Raw genomic sequence first — 23,467 nt, 5'->3', positions numbered from 1 at the left:
TCGCCAGCGCCTGGTGATTGCTGAGCATCTCCAATGGGGAGGAGAACTGTATGTAAACAATCCAGTTCTCCTCCCTGTCAGCTCGTGCACACTGCTTTGGATGGCTGTGCACAGTGCTTACAGTGAAGCACACGAAAACAGAGCTTACTGTGAAACAGCACACAGTTAACCCTTTGATCGCCCCACATGTTAACCCTTCCTGCCCAGTGCCATTAGTACAGTGTCAGTGCTTTTTTTTTTAGCACTGGTCACTGTGTTGGTGTCACTGGGGATGTCAGTGACACCAAGTCAGTCCCCCCCCCCAGTGTCAGAATGTCCGCCGCAGTCCCGCTGTAAGTCGCTGATCGCCGCAATTACTAGTAAAAAAATTTTAAAAATCCTATTATCTATACCGCCATAACTTTCACGTAAACCAATTCATTTACACGTATTGGGTTTTTTTTTTTTCTAGCAAAGACACGAAGCAGAATACATTTTGGCCGAAATTTATGACGAAATTTGATTTTTTTTTTTTTTTTACATTTTTTTACTGGACATGTTTAATAGCAAAAAGTCTTTTTTTGTTAATATCGCAAATAATTAAAAATTGCACAGGGGATCAAATACCACCAAAAGAAAGCTCAATTTGTGGGGAAAAAAAGGACATAAATTTCATTTGGGTGCAGCGTTGCATGACCGCGCAATTGTCAGTTAAAGTAACGCAGTGCTGTAACGCAAAAAATGGCCTAGTCAGGAAGGGGGGAGGGGGGGTGTAAATCCTCTGGAGGACGAGGGGTTAATTTAGTGTAGCCAGCCTCTGAGCTGTGTTTGTGTTTTGTTTTTTTTTTGGTTTTCTCCTAAGAGCAAGGACTTTGTTGCGTCTTCCTGTTTCTTGAGATTGTTCTTCAGTAAATAGAGAATATACAGTCTATGGGGTTATGAAGATTTATCCCACCTTGGTCCATCCCTGACCAGTTCATGCCAGTGATTTGGGCTCGGAAGAGAATAAACATTTGGGGAAAACGTCTACATTGGTGTATTTCTACACTTTGCTTAGAGAGGAGGTCGTGTCGGAGGGTTCTTTGCTTCCCAGACCTGCTATCTGGGGAGGAGGGGGGTCCTTACCTCCCAGACCTATTGTCTGGAAAGGATGTAAATCAGGGAGGTCCACTTCAAGCGTCTTAGACCCCATCTCTAAGGGGGGAAGCTAAAGCTAAGAATGAATTCTGCTTAATATATTTCTGGTCTCAACTTAAAGGTCCACTTCTTCCAACTGCTGGTCTCAAATCAAAGGTCCACTAGTACCAATTGCTGGTCTCGGCTCAAAGGTCCACTGCTACAAATTGATGGTCTCAGCTCAAAAGTGCACATCTGCCAATTTCTGGTCTTAGCTAAAATGTCCTTTTCTATTACTTGCTGGTCTCAGCTCAAAGATTCCCTTCTCCTCACTGCTTGCCTCAGCTCAAAGATACAACCACTAATTTCTGATCTTAATTCAAAGGTCCACTTCTATCAATTACTGACCACAGCTCAAAGGTCCACTTCTACTAGATGTTAGTCTCAGCTCAAAGGTCCACTTCTATCAATTACTGACCACAGCTCAAAGGTCCACTTCTACTAGATGTTGGTCTCAGCTCAAAGGTCCACTTCTATCAATTACTGACCTCAGCTCAAAGGTCCACTTCTACTAGATGTTGGTCTCAGCTCAAAGGTCCACTTCTATCAATTACTGACCACAGCTCAAAGGTCCACTTCTACTAGATGTTGGTCTCAGCTCAAAGGTCCACTTCTATCAATTACTGACCTCAGCTCAAAGGTCCACTTCTACTAGATGCTGGTCTCAGCTCAAAAGGTCCACTTCTACTAAATGCTGGGGTCGGCTCAAAAGGTCCACTTCTACTAAATGCTGGTGTCAGCTCAAAAGGTCCACTTCTACTAAATGCTGGTGTCAGCTCAAAAGGTCCACTTCTACTAAATGCTGGTCTCAGCTCAAAAGGTCCACTTCTACTAAATGCTGGTCTCAGCTCAAAAGGTCCACTTCTACTAAATGCTGGTCTCAGCTCAAAAGGTCCACTTCTACTAAATGCTGGTCTCAGTTCAAAAGGTCCACTTCTACTAAATGCTGGTCTAAGCTCCAAAAGGTCCACTTCTACTAAATGCTGGTCTCAGCTCAAAGATTCTCTTCTACTCATTGCCTGCCTCAGCTCAAAGGTCCACATCTACTAATTTCTGATCTTAATTCAAAGGTCCACTTCTATCAATTACTGACCTCAGCTCAAAGGTCCACTCCTACTAGATGCTGGTCTCAGCTCAAAGGTCCACTTCTACTAAATGCTGGTCTCAGGTCAAAAGGTCCACTTCTACTAAATGCTGGTCTCAGGTCAAAAGGTCCACTTCTACTAAATGCTGGTGTCAGCTCAAAAGGTCCACTTCTACTAAATGCTGGTGTCAGCTCAAAAGGTCCACTTCTACTAAATGCTGGTCTCAGCTCAAAAGGTCCACTTCTACTAAATGCTGGTCTCAGCTCAAAAGGTCCACTTCTACTAAATGCTGGTCTCAGCTCAAAAAGGCCAACTTCTACTAAATGCTGGTCTCAGTTCAAAAGGTCCACTTCTATTAAATGCTGGTCTCAGCTCCTAAAGGTCCACTTCTACTAAATGCTGGTCTCAGCTCAAAGATTCTCTTCTACTCATTGCCTGCCTCAGCTCAAAGGTCCACATCTACTAATTTCTGATCTTAATTCAAAGGTCCACTTCTATCAATTACTGACCTCAGCTCAAAGGTCCACTCCTACTAGATGCTGGTCTCAGCTCGAAAGGTCCACTTCTACTAAATGCTGGTCTCAGCTCAAAAGGTCCACTTCTATTAAATGCTGGTCTCAGGTCAAAAGGTCCACTTCTACTAAATGCTGGTCTCAGCTCAAAAGGTCCACTTCTACTAAATGCTGGTCTCATCTCAAAAGGTCAACTTCTACTAAATGCTGGTCTCAGCTCAAAAGGTCCACTTCTATTAAATGCTGGTGTCAGCTCAAAAGCTCAATTTCTACTAAATGCTGGTCTCAGCTCAAAAGGTCCACTTCTACTAAATGCTGGTCTCAGCTCAAAAGGTCCACTTCTACTAAATGCTGGTCTCAGCTCATATGTTCTTTTCTACTTATTGTTGGTCTCATCTCACAGATCCACTACTACCAATTGCTGGTCTCAGCTCAAAGACCTATGACAACCAATTGCCAGTCACAGCTGAAATTTCCACTTCTACTAAATGCTGGTCTCAGCTCAGATGTTCACTACTACCAATTGCTGGTCTCAGCTCAAATGTCAACTTCTACTAAATGCTGATCTCAGATCAAAGGTTCCCTTCTAATAATTGCTGATCTCAGCTCAAAAGGTCCACTACTACCAATTTCTGGTCTCGTCTCAAAGGTCTTCTACTGCCAATTGCTCATTTGAGCTCAAAGGTCCACTTCTACTAAATGCTGGTCTCAGCTCAAAAGGTCCACAACTACCAACTGCTGACCTGAGCTCAAAGGTCCACAACTACCAATTTCTGATCTTAACTCAAAGGTCCACTTCTACCAATTACTGGTCTCAGCTCAAAGATTCCCTTCTACTAATTGCTGGTCTCAGCTCAAAGATCCACTACTACCAACTGCTGGTCTCAGTTCAAAGGTCCACTACTACCAATTGCTGGTCTCAGCTCAAAGATCCTCTACTACCAAGTGCTGGTCTCAGCTCAAAGGTCAACTACTACTAAATGCTGACCTCAGTTTAAAGGTCCTCTTCTATTAATTGCTGGTCTCAGATCAAGAGTCAACTACAGAAGATACTTGAAGGTAGCTGTCCATCTGGTCTACCAAATATCTGCATTAGCCAATGGAAGAGGTTAAAGATACTACAAGACACTATTGAATGGTAGCAATTAGTTGCTGCTCTTTTTTGTTATTCTGTCTCCCCAACCCAAATGAGCCAATAAAATAACAACAAAAAAAGATTAACGGTGGCAATCTGTCTGTCAGTCCGTATTGTTGGGTCATTGAGTGTTTGGGTGCAGCTACAGAACAAAGCAGTGGCATAGCATGGGTTTCCAGTGCCCAAGACACCCTCTTGGGTAGGGATGAGCTCAGGATTGTTCAGACACAAGTCCAGACCTGCCCAAGCTAACCCGTCTGACAGCTCCCAAAGTGGCAGTGGAGACAAAATCCCCTGCCCTTCAGCGTCACATATATAAAGGGCGTGTTTCTGTGTGGGGAATGCCTCTGTTGCCTATCATTGGCTTTCAGCTATGAAAGCTTCTCAGCGCTCCCTAAGAATATTTCACCATGGGCAGCTGCCCCTGTGGCCCTGCCCTTCTATTCCACTGGGACAAATCACCAGTTGAAATGCTAGCAGCTCCCTTGAGGGTCCTCGCTATACACTAAAGCCACATGTCTTGTGGCTCTCCCATCTTGTGGATTAGATAGGACTGGAACGTTGGTCACCTCCTCTGTCCACTTTGCCTTTCCTCTTGTCAGCAAGCTCCCAGTATTAGAATGCAGCCCTGTGCTCACAGTGTGGATCTCCCATCCCCCGACGTGAGCTCTGTTGTGTTGTAGATCACAGGGAGCAGATACAAAGGCAGGTTCTGGTACTACTACTAGCTGTTCTAAAATACACATTATAAAATGTACGTACCTTCAAAAATATCTGTTACTTTGTTTTTCCATTCTTGTGTTCCGGTTTTATCTATCAGATAACACAGAGAGCCAGTGTTAGAATAACGCCCCCTGCAATGTAGTCCTGCCTGATTGGATCACCGCTCTGCCCCTCCCCCTGCCTGAATTCTGCTGTAAGGGCATTACAGCCCTTAAAATTATCTACATTTTAGGCCTGAAGATTACTTAAACCCCCCCCAAAACATTTTACTTTTTCTGGAAGCAGAGACCCTGGAGAATAAAATAACAGAATAATTGTTAACCCAATCAATATTTTCATTAAAAAAAATACACACATTTGATTTTAGCGCACACAGACACAACACAATACCCATGTTTTTTTTTTGTAAAATATAAAAGATGAGGTTGCATTAGGTAAGTACACCGATCATGCATAACTTTATGACCACGGACAGGTAAAGTGAACAACATTGACTATCCTGTTACAATGGCATCTGAATATCTGGGGTATATAAGGCAGCAAGTGAACATGTTTTCCCTGAAGTTGATGTGTTGAAAGCAGAAGAAAAAAAAATGTCCATCGCAGTAGCCGCAGACCAGTCAAGGTACCCAGGCTGACCCATGTCCACAGCTAAAAGTGCCTACAATGAGCACGTTGTTCTAAACATCAGAACTGGACCAGGGAGCAACTTAACCACCAAATTCTCTAGATCTCAATCCAATGGAACATCTGTGGGATGTGCTGGAAAAACAAGTCTGATCCATGGAGGCCCCACCACCCAACTTACAGAACTTAAAGGATTATGAGCATCAGAACTGGAGCACGGAGCAATGGAACTAGGTGGCCTGGTCTGATGAATTCAGGAATAGTTTAGGAGACACAAGGAGTTTTAAGTATTGATTTGGCCTGCAAAGTCTCCAGATCTTAATCAAATTGAGCAACTGCGGGATGTGCTGGAAAAACAAGTCCAATCCATGGGAGCCCCACCTCTTCACTTACAGGATTTAAAGGTTCTGACCTGGGCCAAAGAGCAATGGAAGAAGGTGGTATGGTCGGATGAATTCAGGAATAGTTTAAGAGACACAACAAGGAGTTTTAAGTGTTGATTTGGCCTCCAGATTCTCCAGATCTCAATCAAATTGAGCAACTGCGGGATGTGCTGGAAAAACAAGTCCAATCCATGGAAGCTCCACCTCTTAACTTACAGGATTTAAAGGTTCTGACCTGGGCCAAAGAGCAATGGAAGAAGGTGGCCTGGTCTGACAAATTCAGGAATAGTTTAAGAAACACAAGGAGTTTTAAGTGTTGATTTGGCCTCCAGATTCTCCAGAGCTCAATCAAATTGAGCATCTGCGGATTGTGCTTGATAAACAAGTCCAGTCCATGGAGGCCCCACCACTCAACTTACAGGATTTAAAGGTTCTGACCTGAGCCAAAGAGCAATGGCAGAAGGTGGTCTGGTCTGATTAATTCAGGAATGGTTTAGGAGACACAACTAGTTTGAGCTGTTGACTTGGCCTCCAAATTTTCAAGATCTCAATCCAATCGAGTGTCTGTGGGATGTGCTGGAAAAGCAAGTCTGATCCATGGTGGCCACAACTTACAGGATGTTAAGAATCATGAGCATCAGAACTGGGGCATGGAACAATGGAAGAAGGTGGCCTGGTCTTGTGAATCACATTTTCGTTTCCATTATGTTGATGGCCGGGTGGGTGTGTGTCACTTACCTGGGGAAGAGATGGCACCAGGATGTGGTATGGGAAGAAGACAAGCCAGCAGAGTCAGTGTGATGCTTTGGGAAATGTTCTGCTGGGAAATGTTGGCTCCTGCTATTCATGTGGATGTTACTTTGACACGTACCACCTACCTAAACATTGTTGGAGACCAAGTACACCCTTCATGAAAACTGCCTGATGGCAGTGGCCTCTTTCAGCTGAATAATGCACCCTGTCACTGCAATAATGGATTGAAGAACACGACGAGTGTGAGGTATTGACTTGGCTTCAAAATTCTCCAGATCTCAGTCTAATCGAACATCTGTGGGATGTGCTGGAAAAACAAGTCTGATCCATGGAGGTCCCACCTACCAACTTACAGGACTGAAAGGTTCTGCGTCTGACGGCTTGGTGCCAGATATCACAGCATACCTTCAGAGGTCTAGTGGAGTCCATGCCTCGACGGGCCAGGGCTGTTTTGGTGGCAAAAGGTGGATCTACTCAATATTAGGTGGGCGGTCATAAAGTTATGGCTAATCATTGTAAAAACCATATACACTCACCGGCCTCTTTATTAGGTCCTCCTGATCAATTGCTTGGTAACACAAATTGCTAATCAGCCAATCACATGCCAGCAACTCAATGCATTTAGGCATCTAGACGTGCTGAAGACAACTTGCTGAATTTCAAACCGAGCATCAGAATGGGGAAGAAAGGGGATTTAAGAGACTTTGAACTTGGCATTGTTGTTGCTGCCAGACGGGCTGGTCTGAATATTTCAGAAACTGCTGATCTACTGGGATTTTCCTGCACAACCATCTCTAGGGTTTACAGAGAATGGTCCAAAAAAGAGAAAATATCCAGTGGGAGGCAGTTGTGTGGAGGAAAATGTCTTGTTGATGAGAATGGGCAGACTGGTTGCTGCGACATTCAGATGGTAGATGAAAAAGTATTTCTTATGGCTTCAAGCTATGGATGGAAGGAAGGATCATCCCACTGGCAAGTAAGAAGAGGGGAGCAAGAGTCCAATAGATTCCAGTGTCAGCCAATACAAGTGCAGGGATGGACACTGCTCAACTGACACTAGGGGGTTTATTTACTAAGGCTGGAGAGTCCAAAATCAGACTCCCTTCTGCATAGAAACCAATCAGCTTCCAGGTTTCATTGCCAAAGCTTCATTGAACAAGCTGAGGTTAGAAGCTGATTGGTTTCTATGCAGAAGGGAGTCTGATTTTGGACTCTCCAGCTTTAGTAAATAAACCCCAAGGAGTCCAGTATTGAGGCATGGCCTCAGCTGCCATTCTAGCCACGCCCCTCTGATTTATTTCACCCCGCCCACCGGGGCTTGGTCTCAGGGGCCATGAAAAAGGAATCAGGTGTGTGTATGTGATAATGAGGTGATTTGAAAACTGAAGGAAGACAAGAGAAACTTAATAGTAATGCTGAAATACAAGAGAAAAAAAAGAATAATAGAATCAAAGGAAAAAAAAAAGAAATAGGGAAAAAAAAATCAGTCTCTAAAATTAAACTTTTTTATTAAAAAAAGAGTAAAAATAAAAAAAGACAACTATATGTAATGTGTATGTGTGAAAAATAAAAACTGTTATAACAAAAACATTTTTTTTGAGCTCTTTAGTCCTCATCAGGGACATCATGCAGGACAATGGATAGAAGGGGGGGGGGAGAAGGAAGAGAGTGGGAAGGGGGAAAAATTTAGATGGTAGGGTCAGAATTTGGGGTAAACAACATGAAAACATGGATCCATCCTGCCTTGTATCCATGGTTCAGGCTGGTGGTGGTGTCATGGTGTGGTGGATCCATCCTGCCTTGTATGAATGGTTCAGGCTGGTGGTGGTGGTGGTGTCAAGGGGTGATGGATCCATCCTGCCTTTTATCAACGGTTCAGGCTGGTGGTGGTGTCATGGTGTGGGGGATCTATCGTGCCTTGTATAAATGGTTCAGGCTGGTGGTGGTGGTGGTGTCATGGTGTGGGGGATCCATCCTGCCTTGTATCAATGGTTCAGGCTGGTGGTTGTGTCATGGTGTGGTGGATCCATGCTGCCTTGTATCAACGGTTCAGGCTGGTGGTGGGGGTGTCATGGTGTGATGGATCCATCCTGCCTTGTATCAACGGTTCAGGCTGGTGGTGGTGGTGTCATGGTGTGATGGATCCATCCTGCCTTGTATCAATGGTTCAGGCTGGTGGTTGTGTCATGGTGTGGTGGATCCATCCTGCCTTGTATCAACGGTTCAGGCTGGTGGTGGGGGTGTCATGGTGTGATGGATCCATCCTGCCTTGTATCAACGGTTCAGGCTGGTGGTGGTGTCATGGTGTGATGGATCCATCCTGCCTTGTATCAACGGTTCAGGCTGGTGGTGGTGTCATGGTGTGGTGGATCCATCCTGCCTTGTATCAATGGTTCAGGCTGGTGATGTCACGGTGTGGTGGATCCATCCTACTTTGTAACAATGGTTCAGGCTGGTGGTGGTGTTGTTATGGTGTGAGGGATCCATTCCGCCTTGTATCAACAGCTCAGGCTGGTGGTGTCATGTGGGGGAGATTTTCTTGGCACTAGCAAGGTGGACCTAATAAAGTGGCCGATGAGTGTTTGTCAAAATTAAGTGTGCCTTCAAAGTGACAGTACCCAAAACTGTCCATAGAGGACGCTTTAATAAATTTTACAGGTTATGGATTTGGAGTTTAATGTCAATGAGGGCTCCAGAGTTATGGATGTCACTCTGACATGTGCGGCAATACCCAATAAGTGGGCTGTGACACCCAATATTCCTCCACAGGCTGTAGTCTCATACAGACCGCCCTAGGTAATGCCCACATGTGACACTGGGCCTCCATGATTGCAAGAACTGAATTCCAATGAATGAAAGGGGTGGGGCCAGGGACAGTCAGGCTGGGGAGGAGAAGGCTAGATGATGCCGGACATCCTCCAGCCAGGAAATGAGGCGGAGCTCTATCTGACTTGCTGCAGCTTCTAATGCACATGGTGAGAAGCTCACAGTCTGCAGTGAATTCAGAGTGAGCCATTTCAGTACAGGAGAGGAGCCGCTACATCTGTTCAAGAATGAAGGGGAGGAGCCGCTATACCTGTGCAGGACTGAAAGGGAGGGGACATCTGTGCAAGACTGAAGGGGAGGAGCCGCTACACTTGTGCAGGACTGAAGGCAAGGAGCCGGTACAACTGTGCAGGACTGAAGGGAGGAGCTGGTACACCTGTGCAAGACTGAAGGGGAGGAGCCAGTACACCTGTGCAAGAGTGAAGGGGAGGAGCCGGTACACCTCTGCAGGACTGAAGGGGAGGAGCCGGTACCCCTCTGCAGGACTGAAGGGGAGGAGCCGGTACACCTGTGCAAGACTGAAGGGGAGGAGCCGGTACACCTGAGCAAGACTAAACGGGAGGAGCCGGTACACCTGTGCAAGACTGAAGGGGAGGAGCCGGTACACCTGAGCAAGACTAAACGGGAGGAGCTGTAACACCTGTGCAAGACTGAAGGGGAGGGGCCGGTACACCTGTGCAAGACTACACGGGAGGAGTCGGTACAACTGTGCAGGAATGAAAGGAGGAGCCGGTACACCTGTGCAAAATTGAAGGGAGGAGCTGGTACACCTGTGCAGGACTGAAGGGGAGGAGCCAGTACACCTGTACAAGACTAAAGGGGAGGAGCCGGTACACCTGTGCAAAATTGAAAAAATGTGTAAATGCATTCCAAACTTGTAGATTTGTATTTATAAAGGCATACAGTATATTTGAGATCTATTTTAAAAAATATTTTTAATATATTTTGTAATTAAAATGTATTTCAACATGAAGTATGTATGTCTATATATATATATATATATATGTGTGTATATACTGTACATGTATATTTATATATACTGAATACGCCCAACATTGTAACATTTCAAATACATGTCAATATATTTGGGAAGAATATTTTTAAAATATATTTCATATATACAGTCATGGCCGAAATTGTTGGCACCCTTGATATTTTTCCTGAAAATCAAGTATTTCACACAAAAAAGGTATTGCATTAACACATGTTTTGCTATACACATGTTTATTCCCTTTGTATGTATTGGAACAAATATAAAACAGAGGCAGAAAAGCAAATATGACATAATGTCACACAAAACCCCAAAAATGGGCTGGACAAAAGTATTGGCACCCTTAACTTAATATTTGGTTGCACACCCTTTGGAAAACATAACTGAAATCAGTCGCTTCCTATAACCATCAATAAGCTTCTGACACCTCTCACCCGGAATTTTGGACCACTCTTCCTTTGCAAACAGCTCCAGGTCTCTCTTATTGGAAGGACACCTTTTCCCAACAGCAATTTTAAGATCTCTCCACAGGTGTTCAATGGGATTTAGATCTGGGCTCATTGCTGGCCACTTCAGAACTCTCCAGCGCTTCTTTGCCATCCATTTCTGAGTGCTTTTTGACGTATGTTTGGGGTCATTGTCCTGCTGGAAGACCCAGGATCTTGGACGCAAACCCAGCTTTCTGACACTGGGCCCTACAGTGCGACCCAAAATCCTTTGGTAATCCTCAGATTTCATGATGCCTTGCACACAGTCAAGGCACCCAGTGCCAGAGGCAGCAAAACAACCCCAAAACATCATTGAACCTCCACCATATTTTACCGTAGGTACTGTGTTTTGTTCTTTGTAGGCCTCATTCCGTTTTCGGTAAACAGTAGAATGATGTGCTTTACCGAAAAGCTCTATCTTGGTCTCATCTGTCCACAAGACGTTTTCCCAGAAGGCTTTTGGCTTACTCAAGTACATTTTGGCAAACTGTAGTCTTGCTTTTTTATGTCTCTGTGTCAGCAGTGGGGTCCTCCTGGGTCTCCTGCCATAGCGTTTCATTTCATTTAAATGTCGACGGATAGTTCGCGCTGACACTGATGCTCCCTGAGCCTGCAGGACAGCTTGAATGTCTTTGGAACATGTTTGGGGCTGCTTATCCACCATCCGGACTATTCTGCGTTGCAATCTTTCATCAATTTTCCTCATCCGTCCACGACCAGGGAGATTAGCTACAGTGCCATGGGTTGCAAACTTCTTGATAATGTTGCGCACTGTGGACAAAGGCAAATCTAGTTCTCTGGAGATGGACTTGTAACCTTGAGATTGTTGATATTTTGCCACAATTTTGGTTCTCAGGTCCTCAGACAGTTCTCGTCTCCTCTTTCTGTTGTCCATGCTTAGTGTGGCACAGACAGACACACAATGCAAAGGTTAAGTGAACGTCTCTCCTTTTTATCTGCTTTCAGGTGTGATTTCTATATTGCCCACACCTGTTACTTGCCCCAGGTGAGTTTACAGGAGCATCACATGCTTGTAACATTCTTATTTATCCGCAGTTGTGAAAGGGTGCCAATACTTTTGTCCAGCCCATTTTTGGAGGTTTGTGTGACATTATGTCGAATTTGCTTTCTTTCCTCCCTTTTTTTGTTTTGTCCCAATACACACAAAGGGAATAAACATGTGTATAGCAAAACATGTGTTAATGCAATACGTTTCGTGAGAAATACATGATTTCCTGGAGAAATATCAAGGGTGCCAACAATTTCGGCCATGACTGTATATTTCTTCCATGTGGGTGGGATCGGCAGCAAGGTGAAGACGAATTGTAGAAATTGTATTCAGATGCAGAGTGAAAATAGTTCCAGAATACAAGCTACACTTACGTGTTTCAGTCTACGTTACTCATCGTTTGATGGAAACACGTAAGTGTAGCTTGTATTCTGGAACTATTTTCACTCCGCATCTGAATACAATTTTTTACAATTCGTCGTCACCTTGTGGCCGATCCTCTATGATTTGATTTACTGCTTCGGCGGATGGAAACCGAAGGAGTCGCACGGTGAGATCGGGAGTCCTTTAGGGAAAGCATGCTATGAGGGTTGCAGCACCTATTCTTTGCATGTGTGATGTGGCCTCTAGACATCAAGGCCCACCTGTTGAAAGGCTGCATGTGTGCCCTCAGTGTACCCTCAGCATGCCCCCAGCGTACCCTCAGCATATCCTCAGCGTGCCCTCAGCGTACCCTCAGCATGCCCTCACCGTACCCTCAGCATGCCCCCAGCGTACCCTCAGCACGCCCTCAACGTATCCTCAGAATGCCGTCAGCATGCCCTCAGCGTACCCTCAGCATGCCCCCAGCATACCCTTAGTGTACCCTCAGCGTGCCCTCAGCGTACCCTCAGCATATCCTCAGCGTACCCTCAGTGTACCATCAGCGTGCCCTCAGTGTACCCTCAGTGTACCCTCAGCGTACCATCAGCGTGCCCTTAGCGTACCCTCAGTGTGCCCTCAGCGTGCCCTCAGCGTACCCTCAGCGTACCATCAGCGTGCCCTCAGCGTGCTCCCAATGTACCATCAGTGTGCCCTCAGCGTGACCCCAACGTACCCTCAGCGTGCCCTCATCGTACTCTCAGCATGCCCCCAGCGTACCCTCAGCATACCCTCAGCGTACCCTCAGCATGTCCTCACCGTACTCTCAGCATGCCCCCAGTGTACCCTCAGCATGCCCTCAACGTATGCTCAGAATGCCGTCAGCATGCCCTCAGCGTACCCTCAGCATGCCCCCAGCATACCCTCAGTGTACCCTCAGCGTGCCCTCAGCGTACCCTCAGCATATCCTCAGCATACCCTCAGTGTACCATCAGCGTGCCCTTAGCGTACCCTCAGTGTGCCCTCAGCATGCCCTCAGCGTGCTCCCAATGTACCATCAGTGTGCCCTCAGTGTGACCTCAACGTACCCTCAGCGTGCCCTCAGCGTACCCTCAGCTTGCCCTCACCGTACCCTCAACATGCCCCCAGCGTACCCTCAGCGTAACCCTCATCATGCCCTCAGCGTACCCTTAGCATGCCCTCAGCATACCCTCAGCGTGCACCCAGCGCACCCTCAGCAGGCCCTCAGCGCACCCTCAACGTACCCTCAGAGTGCCCTGAGCATACCCTCAGCGCACTCTCAGCGTGCCCTCAGCATACCCTCAGCATGTCCCCACTGTACCCTCAGCGTACCCTCAGCATACCCTCAGCATGCCCCCAGCATACCCTCAGCGTACCATCAGCATGCCCTTAGCATGCCCTCAGCGTGCCCTCAGCATGCCCTCAGCATGCTCCAAATGTACCATCAGTGTGCCCTCAGCTTGACCCCAACGTACCCTCAGCGTGCCCTCAGCATACCTTCAGCGTGCCCTCAGCGTACCATCAGCGTGCCCTTAGTGTGCCCTCAGCGTACCCTCAGCGTGCCCCCAGCACACCCTCAGCAGGCCCTCAGCGTGCCCCCAGCGTACGCTCAGCGTACCCTCAGCGTGCCCTCAGCGTACCCTCAGCGTACCCCCAGCGTACCCCCAGTATTTTATTATCACATGGATGATGAGAGAGGGGGGTAATCAGAGAAAGTGCAATAGAAGCAGAATTACCATCAGCTTTAAAGAAACGTACCTGGAAGAGCGAAAAGGAGGGCGGATAAGAAGTAGGGATTTTCTACATAACAAGAGGAGAGGTCACATTCCTGGTCCCATGGTGCTGTCTTTGTCATGCAGGTGATGACGTAGAAGTCCCTAAAATTCTTCACAATATTCAGATTTGGGACTATTGGGCAGGAAACTTGTAATCCCGTCCCCAACAGTAAACGAATATCCTTCTTATAATCCTCCGGAGGGATCCAATGATAGTCGTCCTCCCAGCCTGACGTAAAGAATTTGTTTTTACTTATGGAGCAAAACATGAATCCATCGGATAGTCCTGGAAAGGGAGATTTGGGTCACATATCATCAAAGCTAGACATAATGAAAGGCCAGGACAAGGGGGGGGGGGGGGGGGCAGGAGGGGCGGCTGCCCTGAGCGCAATCGTTTCCTGTAGGGATGGGGAAGCCTTCCTTCTGTTACTGGGTAGACAGGAGAAGTGACAGCGGCCATGGTTTTGACTAGCAAGTGACTGCTGGGCGTAGGATCCCCTAAACTTGCACATCATGAATGGGGGGAGGGCAGTTTGGCATCTTTGCCCTGAGCGAGGATAAACTTGTACCCAACAATATCCCATTTACCAATGTTAGGCATGTGATACGCATTAGTACCCGCCCCCAAGGATCTGACAATCTAAGGGCACTATCTCATCTATATACTTGCAGACATATACTGGGGCCAATTAAGACAGAAGCCAATTATAATAAAGTACTGTACATGTCATCCAATCCCATATACTGTATACACGTCATCCAATCCCATATACTGTATACACGTCATCCAATCCCATATACTGTATACACGTCATCCAATCCCATATACTGTATACACGTCATCCAATCCCATATACTGTATACATGTCATCTAATCCCATATACTGTATACACGTCATCCAATCCCATATACTGTATACATGTCATCCAATCCCATATACTGTATACACGTCATCCAATCCCATATACTGTATACATGTCATCTAATCCCATATACTGTATACACGTCATCCAATCCCATATACTGTATACATGTCATCCAATCCCATATACTGTATACATGTCATCCAATCCCATATACTGTATACACGTCATCCAATCCCCATATACTGTATACATGTCATCCAATCCCATATACTGTATACACGTCATCCAATCCCATATACTGTATACACGTCATCCAATCCCCATATACTGTATACATGTCATCCAATCCCATATACTGTATACATGTCATCCAATCCCATATACTGTATACACGTCATCCAATCCCATATACTGTATACATGTCATCCAATCCCATATACTGTATACACGTCATCCAATCCCATATACTGTATACATGTCATCCAATCCCATATACTGTATACACGTCATCCAATCCCATATACTGTATACACGTCATCCAATCCCATATGCTGTATACACGTCATCCAATCCCATATACTGTATACACGTCATCCAATCCCATATACTGTATACACGTCATCCAATCCCATATACTGTATACATGTCATCTAATCCCATATACTGTATACATGTCATCCAATCCCATATACTGTATACATGTCATCCAATCCCATATACTGTATACACGTCATCCAATCCCATATACTGTATACATGTCATCCAATCCCATATACTGTATACACGTCATCCAATCCCATATACTGTATATATGTCATCCAATCCCATATACTGTATACACGTCATCCAATCCCATATACTGTATACACGTCATCCAATCCCATATACTGTATATATGTCATCCAATCCCATATACTGTATACATGTCATCCAATCCCATATACTGTATACACGTCATCCAATCCCATATACTGTATATATGTCATCCAATCCCATATACTGTATACATGTCATCTAATCTCATATACTGTATACATGTCATCCAATCCCATATACTGTATACACGTCATCCAATCCCATATACTGTATATATGTCATCCAATCCCATATACTGTATACATGTCATCCAATCCCATATACTGTATACACGTCATCCAATCCCATATACTGTATACATGTCATCCAATCCCATATACTGTATACACGTCATCCAATCCCATATACTGTATACATGTCATCCAATCCCATATACTGTATACATGTCATCCAATCCCATATACTGTATACACGTCATCCAATCCCATATACTGTATATATGTCATCCAATCCCATATACTGTATACACGTCATCCAATCCCATATACTGTATACACGTCATCCAATCCCATATACTGTATATATGTCATCCAATCCCATATACTGTATACACGTCATCCAATCCCATATACTGTATATATGTCATCCAATCCCATATACTGTATACATGTCATCCAATCCCATATACTGTATACATGTCATCCAATCCCATATACTGTATACACGTCATCCAATCCCATATACTGTATACACGTCATCCAATCCCATATACTGTATATATGTCATCCAATCCCATATACTGTATACACGTCATCCAATCCCATATACTGTATACATGTCATCCAATCCCATATACTGTATATATGTCATCCAATCCCATATACTGTATACACGTCATCCAATCCCATATTCTGTATATATGTCATCCAATCCCATATACTGTATACACGTCATCCAATCCCATATTCTGTATACATGTCATCCAATCCCATATACTGTATACACGTCATCCAATCCCATATACTGTATACACGTCATCCAATCCCATATACTGTATACATGTCATCCAATCCCATATACTGTATACATGTCATCCAATCCCATATACTGTATACATGTCATCCAATCCCATATACTGTATACATGTCATCCAATCCCATATACTGTATACACGTCATCCAATCCCATATACTGTATACACGTCATCCAATCCCATATACTGTATACATGTCATCCAATCCCATATACTGTATATATGTCATCCAATCTCATATACTGTATACACGTCATCCAATCCCATATACTGTATACATGTCATCCAATCCCATATACTGTATACACGTCATCCAATCCCATATACTGTATATATGTCATCCAATCCCATATACTGTATATATGTCATCCAATCCCATATACTGTATATATGTCATCCAATCCCATATACTGTATACACGTCATCCAATCCCATATACTGTATACACGTCATCCAATCCCATATTCTGTATATATGTCATCCAATCCCATATACTGTATACACGTCATCCAATCCCATATACTGTATATATGTCATCCAATCCCATATACTGTATACACGTCATCCAATCCCATATACTGTATACACGTCATCCAATCCCATATTCTGTATATATGTCATCCAATCCCATATACTGTATACATGTCATCCAATCCCATATACTGTATACATGTCATCCAATCCCATATACTGTATACATGTCATCCAATCTCATATACTGTATACATGTCATCCAATCCCATATACTGTATATATGTCATCCAATCCCATATACTGTATACATGTCATCCAATCCCATATACTGTATACATGTCATCCAATCCCATATACTGTATACATGTCATCTAATCCCATATACTGTATACATGTCATCCAATCTCATATACTGTATACATGTCATCCAATCCCATATACTGTATATATGTCATCCAATCCCATATACTGTATACATGTCATCCAATCCCATATACTGTATACACGTCATCCAATCCCCATATACTGTATACACGTCATCCAATCCCATATACTGTATACATGTCATCCAATCCCATATACTGTATACATGTCATCCAATCCCATATACTGTATATATGTCATCCAATCCCATATACTGTATACACGTCATCCAATCCCCATATACTGTATACACGTCATCCAATCCCATATACTGTATACATGTCATCCAATCCCATATACTGTATACACGTCATCCAATCCCATATACTGTATATATGTCATCCAATCCCATATACTGTATACACGTCATCCAATCCCATATACTGTATACACGTCATCCAATCCCATATACTGTATATATGTCATCCAATCCCATATACTGTATACACGTCATCCAATCCCATATACTGTATACATGTCATCCAATCCCATATACTGTATACATGTCATCTAATCCCATATACTGTATACACGTCATCCAATCCCATATACTGTATATATGTCATCCAATCCCATGTACTGTATATATGTCATCCAATCCCATGTACTGTATATATGTCATCCAATCCCATATACTGTATATATCTCGTCCAATCCCATGTGCTGTATCAGGGTATGAAGTCGCCAGAAGACCCTGATGAAGTCACGTGATAACGTGATGAAACGCGTGGGACGTGGTAACGCACTTCCAGCCGTGCTGACACAACTTCCGGCATGGACGCCATCTTGGGACTCCAATAAGGATCCATGTAAAGTACACCCATAGCATGTGGTTATGTACAACGGCATATGTTTGAACTGTAAAATGTGAGTGGGACTTGTAATATTTTAGTAAAATAAAACTTTAATACACTATGGGAGCATCTTCCTTTCCCTCATTGGCCGTGTGAGGAGTGACCATTTCCGGGACAACTTTGAGGAGGCTGCTTGCGGTACCTTTGCACACCAGTGAGAGGGATTGACACTACTTTGGACCTTACATCTGCAGGAGGGGGGGTCCAGATTCCTGATCGGTGTGGTATATTCCTAAAAGGGGTTTTGACCCTGTAGGGTCGCTTCATGGAGGTGAGAGGCCATTTCACATAGTGTGGGACTCCCGTCATCTAGCTCTGTATACACATATACAAAAAGGACTACAGAACACCTCCACCATTTAGGTGGTTTTGGACTTAAACATTTTTTTTTATTTTTTTTATTTATATTTATATATTGATTTATGAGTTATTTTTGAGGTTTTCGAGCCACTTATTGTGTCACGGTTTCACGTGTACGTTATTTCATATCCCAGCATTTGGCGACACTTATCACTTCTTTACCTATAATTTGTTCTCACTTTATTGATTTTGTCACAAGTTCACGTGCTTATCCCCGAAATTGGGGTCACACATCCATTAATCTTTTTTTTATAGGCGGTGTAGCCTATATTCCCCCTTTTTTTTCACTATATAAAGTTCATTTGGTGTCACTCAATCAGTATATTCCATTTTATCCCCAATTGGGATCACTATTATATTCAGTTTTTTTCTTCAGTTATAAAGGTTGGTTCCTGTTGATTTGTATTAACTTTTTGGTATATTTGTGGCTTTTCACTTATTATTCACACATGGGACGATTATTGTCCTTTTTTGCTAGTTTTCTGGACTTACCAGGTTGGCACTTATATAATAGTGGACATTTTCACATCACTTGTCCATTGGTGATATTCAGCACAACAGTGGGGGGATTTCATCATTTACTGATTTATATTTTATTTACGTTTTTCCTTCTTTTCGAACCTATCAGTTTAGACGCATACTTTTTATCATTTTTCCCTTGTGTGTGCATTTAGCACAGAAGTAGGGAGGTCATTTCCATCATCACCTTTGGGTTTATTAAGAATATTGTCTTATGATTTAATTTTTTTCTGATTTTAGTCACATATAAGCACACTTAGATATTGGTTTTATATATATGAACAATCATTATATTCTATTATTCTTTTTTCTGGTATGCTGTATACATAAGCGCAGCACCACATTAATTTTATTGCACTATTGTCCATTTTGGTATGCGGTAGGGTGTTAGCAGCTTCATTCAGAGTTACATCTGAATGCAGCAGGATCTGTCAGGGAGCGAGGAGCCAGGCACACAAGGGGGTGCAATTAAAGGTAGGTTTATTTATACCGAAACAAGGCAAGAGTCTATGAAAGTCAAGAACCAGCGGGAATCGTAGCCAAAGCCGGGGTGAGAAGCCAGGAAGGATGGTCGCCAGAGCCGGGGTCAGAAGCCAGGAAGAATGGTCGCCAGAGCCGGGGTGAGAAGCCAGGAAGAATGGTCGCCAGAGCCGGGGTGAGAAGCCAGGAAGAATGGTCGCCAGAGCCGGGGTGAGAAGCCAGGAAGAATGGTCGCCAGAGCCGGGATCAGGAGCCAGGGAGAATAGTCGCCAGAGCCGGGATCAGGAGCCAGGAAGAATGGTCGCCAGAGCCGGGGTCAGAAGCCAGGAGGAGTCTTTGCCAAAGCCGAGTCAGTATCCAGGAGAGCACTGAGTAACTGAACAGGAGCTTGCTGCTATGCAACAGACAGGACACAAATGCAATGGACAGCTGCAAACAGCAGACTTAAATGTGATAAGCCGCCACCTCCTGGGAGGAGCCGCAGAGGGCTGAAAGCATAAAGGATCCCACAATGCTTTGCAGACACCTAAGATGGATGCCAGCACATGGAGCAGCACAAGCCCTGAGGAAAGGTAGGACCTTGACAGGATCATACAGTATACAAAAAAAGAAAGATAGCGGGAGAAAAATAAAGGAAGTGACGGAGGAGTTATATAGACTAGAACAGGAACATAAAAAGAGACAGGATACAGAGGTACATTCAAAGATCGTACTTAAAAGAGAAGAGCTAAAAGATCTATTGGAACAGAAATCAAGGAAGATTTTTAATAGGGTTTCAAAGGAAACACATCAGTTGGGGAATAAACCAGGAAAATACCTGATGAAAAGACTTAAGGAAAAGAAATCAAAGAACTTTATTGAAAAAATTAAAGATGAAAAAGGAGAACTGTTGCACTCCACCACTGACATCGCTAAAACGTTCCAAAAATATTATATCAGGCTGTATGATGTGAATTCTGAGAACCAGTAAGTTACAGAGGAAGAAAAGAGGAGGAAATGGCAGAAATATTTAAAAGTGGCACACCTGCCAAAAATATCAGAACAATTTGTATCTTTAGAACAAGCGATCTCCCAGGAAGAAATTAATATGGCCCTGAAGAATACAGCAGGAGCGAAGAACCCAGGACCTGATGGATATACGGCGGGGTATTATAAGAAACTTATAAGAATTATTGGTCCCTAAACTTTGTACATATATGAATGCCTTTGGGGATGGAATGGGAATAAGAATCGCTGCAAGCATTCATAACAATTATTCTAAAAGAAGTCAAGAATAGCTCACAATGCGCTAGCTATTTATTATTATTTATTTATTACATCGAGTTTATATAGCGCCAAAGGGTTTGCTCAGCGCTGTACAATAGGGGGGACAATACATGGCACAGTACAACAAAAACAGACAGCGTACGAGGGGTAAGAGGGCCCTACTCTTTCAAGCTTACAATCTAGGAGGGAGGGGGTAGTGGAACAATAGGAAGTGGCTGAGGGGAATGAAGTGGCTGAGGGGGATGAAGTGGTGGGAGGAATGAGGGAGGATGGCCGTTAGGTGAGGGTGGGGTAGGCTTCCCTGAAGAGATGGGTTTTGAGGGAGCGCCTGAATGTGGGGAGGGAAGGCGACAGTCGGATGGATTGGGGCAGTGAGTTCCAGAGGATAGGGGAGGACCTGGAGAAGTCCTGCAGTCGTGCATGGGAGGAGGAGACCAGGGAGCAGGATAGAAGGAGGTCCTGTGAGGAGCGAAGGGTACGGGTAGGGTGGTACTTGGGGATCAGGTTGGTGAGGTAGTCAGGGGCAGTGTTATGAACGGCTTTGTAGGTCAGGATTAGAAGTTTAAATTTGATGCGTTGGGCAATCGGGAGCCAGTGGAGGGAGAGGCAAAGGGGGTGGCAGAGGTGGAGCGGGTGGTGAGGTGGATGAGTCTGGCCGCTGAGTTCAGGATGGTAAGGAGCGGGGAGAGCCTGCACTTGGGTAGGCCAATGAGAAGAGAGTTGCAGTAGTCAAGGCGTGAGATGATGAGGGAGTGTACAAGAAGTTTGGTGGTGTCTGGGGTGAGGAAGGCACGTATCTTGGCAATATTGCGGAGATGGAGCCTGCATGTGTTTGCAAGTGATTTCACATGAGGGAGGAAGGAGAGGTTCGAATCAAGAATGACGCCAAGGACTTTGGCTTGCGGGGCGGGAATGATAGTGGTGTTGGTGGTGGTGATGGATAGGCTGGGGGGGGGTGTGTGGGCAGGGGGAAAGACGAGGAGCTCGGTTTTGGAGAGGTTAAGCTTGAGGAAATGTAGCGACATCCAGTCTGAGATGTCGTTTAGGAGGTGAGTGATGCGGGCGGAGATAGTGGGGGTGAGGAGAGGGGTGGAGAGGTAGATTTGGGTGTCGTCAGCATAGAGGTGATAATTGAAGCCATGGGAGTGTATGAGTGTGCCCAGGGAGGAGGTGTAGATGGAGAAGAGAAGGGGTCCAAGGACAGAGCCTTGGGGGACCCCAACAGAGAGGGGGAGGGAGGGGGAGGTGGTACCATTGTAGGTGACGCTGAAGGAGCGTCGGGTTAGGTAGGATGAGAACCAGGAGAGAGCGGTATCTCTGATGCCAAGGGAGAGTAGTTTATTAAGGAGGAGGGGGTGGTCGACTGTGTCGAAGGCCGCAGAGAGGTCCAGGAGAAGGAGGACAGAGTAGTCGCCCTTGGCTTTGGCGTTTAATAGGTCATTAGTGATTTTGAGGACGGCAGTTTCAGTGGAGTGTAGGGGACGGAAGCCGGACTGTAATGGGTCAAGGAGGTTATTGTCAATAAGGTGGGCGCTTAGGCGATCGTAGACTATGCGCTCAAGGAGCTTGGAGGTGAGTGGCAGCAGGGAGATGGGTCTGAGGTTGTTGGGGTCCGCGGGATCCAGGGAGGGCTTTTTGAGGATGGGGGTGATATGTGCGTGCTTTAGGGGGGAGGGGAATGCGCCAGTAGAGAGGGAGAGATTGAAGATGTGGGTGAGGGAGCGGATGAGGGAAGAGGGGGGTGACCGGAGCAGTTGAGAGGGGATAGGGTCCAGGGGGCAGGTCGTGAGGCGGGCTTCTTAGAGGACCTTGACGGTTTCCTCAGTAGTGACAGGGCTGAGGGAGTGCAGTGCAGGGGGGGTTACGGTGGGCGGGACCTTGGGAGCGTTGGAGGGCAGTGCGGTTGTGAGGGCAGAGGAGGGGGGAGAAGAAGTGGTGACGGGGGTGGGGAGGCTAGGTGGGGAGGTAGATTGCGAGTTGACAATGTCCTTACGGATAGTGTCAATCTTGTTACGGAAATGGGTGGCAATCTCGTGGGCGGTGAGTGAGGTACTGAGTGGAGGAGGGGGGGGGGAGAGCAGGAAGTTGAAGGTGGAGAAGAGTCGGCGAGGGCAGGAGGAGAGAGTGTTGATTAGGTTAACAAAGTAGGCCTGCTTAGCGGCGTGGAGGGAGGAGGTGTAAGTGAGGAAGGCAGATTTGTAGAGGGAGAATGCATGAGGGGACCTGGTTTTGCGCCACAGTCTCTCCAGTGCGCGACTGCGACGTTTGAGGCGTTTAGTGCTGTCATTCTGCCATGGTTGAAGCGGCCTGGGTTTCATGATGCGTGTGGTTAGGGGTGCCAGAGAGTCTAGGGCAGCTGACAGTGAGTGGTTGTACAAGGTGGTGGCTATGTCAGGACATGATAGTGGGAGGATGCTGTCGTGTAGGCGGTCGGCGGCTGAGTGGAGGGGGGCCGGGTTCAGGTTGCGTAGATTGCGGCTGGTGATGGTTTGGCGTTTTTGGGGGGGGGAGTTGGGGGAAGGGGAGATGGAG

General features: G+C 45.3%; 1 protein-coding gene across 1 annotated transcript in view; it reads right to left on the bottom strand.

Annotated features, from left to right (window-relative positions):
* The window catches only part of LOC149440237 (uncharacterized), a 41,888-nt gene extending 27,764 nt beyond the window's left edge, over positions 1 to 14,124 (bottom strand). Inside the window, exons 1-2 of the mRNA XM_089658875.1 lie at positions 13,827 to 14,124; positions 4,650 to 4,700 (exon numbers count right to left, since the gene is read on the bottom strand). Coding sequence (XP_089515001.1) covers positions 4,650 to 4,700; positions 13,827 to 14,112 — 337 coding nt within the window. The 5' untranslated portion in view covers positions 14,113 to 14,124. The remainder of the gene's footprint in view (positions 1 to 4,649; positions 4,701 to 13,826) is intronic.
* Between the last annotated feature and the right edge of the window lie 9,343 nt (positions 14,125 to 23,467).

This window comes from Staurois parvus, unplaced genomic scaffold (assembly GCF_062004578.1).
Source record: "Staurois parvus isolate SC_StPar_1 unplaced genomic scaffold, SC_StPar_1.0 ptg001108l, whole genome shotgun sequence".
In the NCBI taxonomy this organism is placed as follows: Eukaryota; Metazoa; Chordata; class Amphibia; order Anura; family Ranidae; genus Staurois; species Staurois parvus.
The sequence above is the reverse complement of the archived record's forward strand: the minus strand, read 5'-3'. Positions and strand labels throughout refer to the sequence as shown.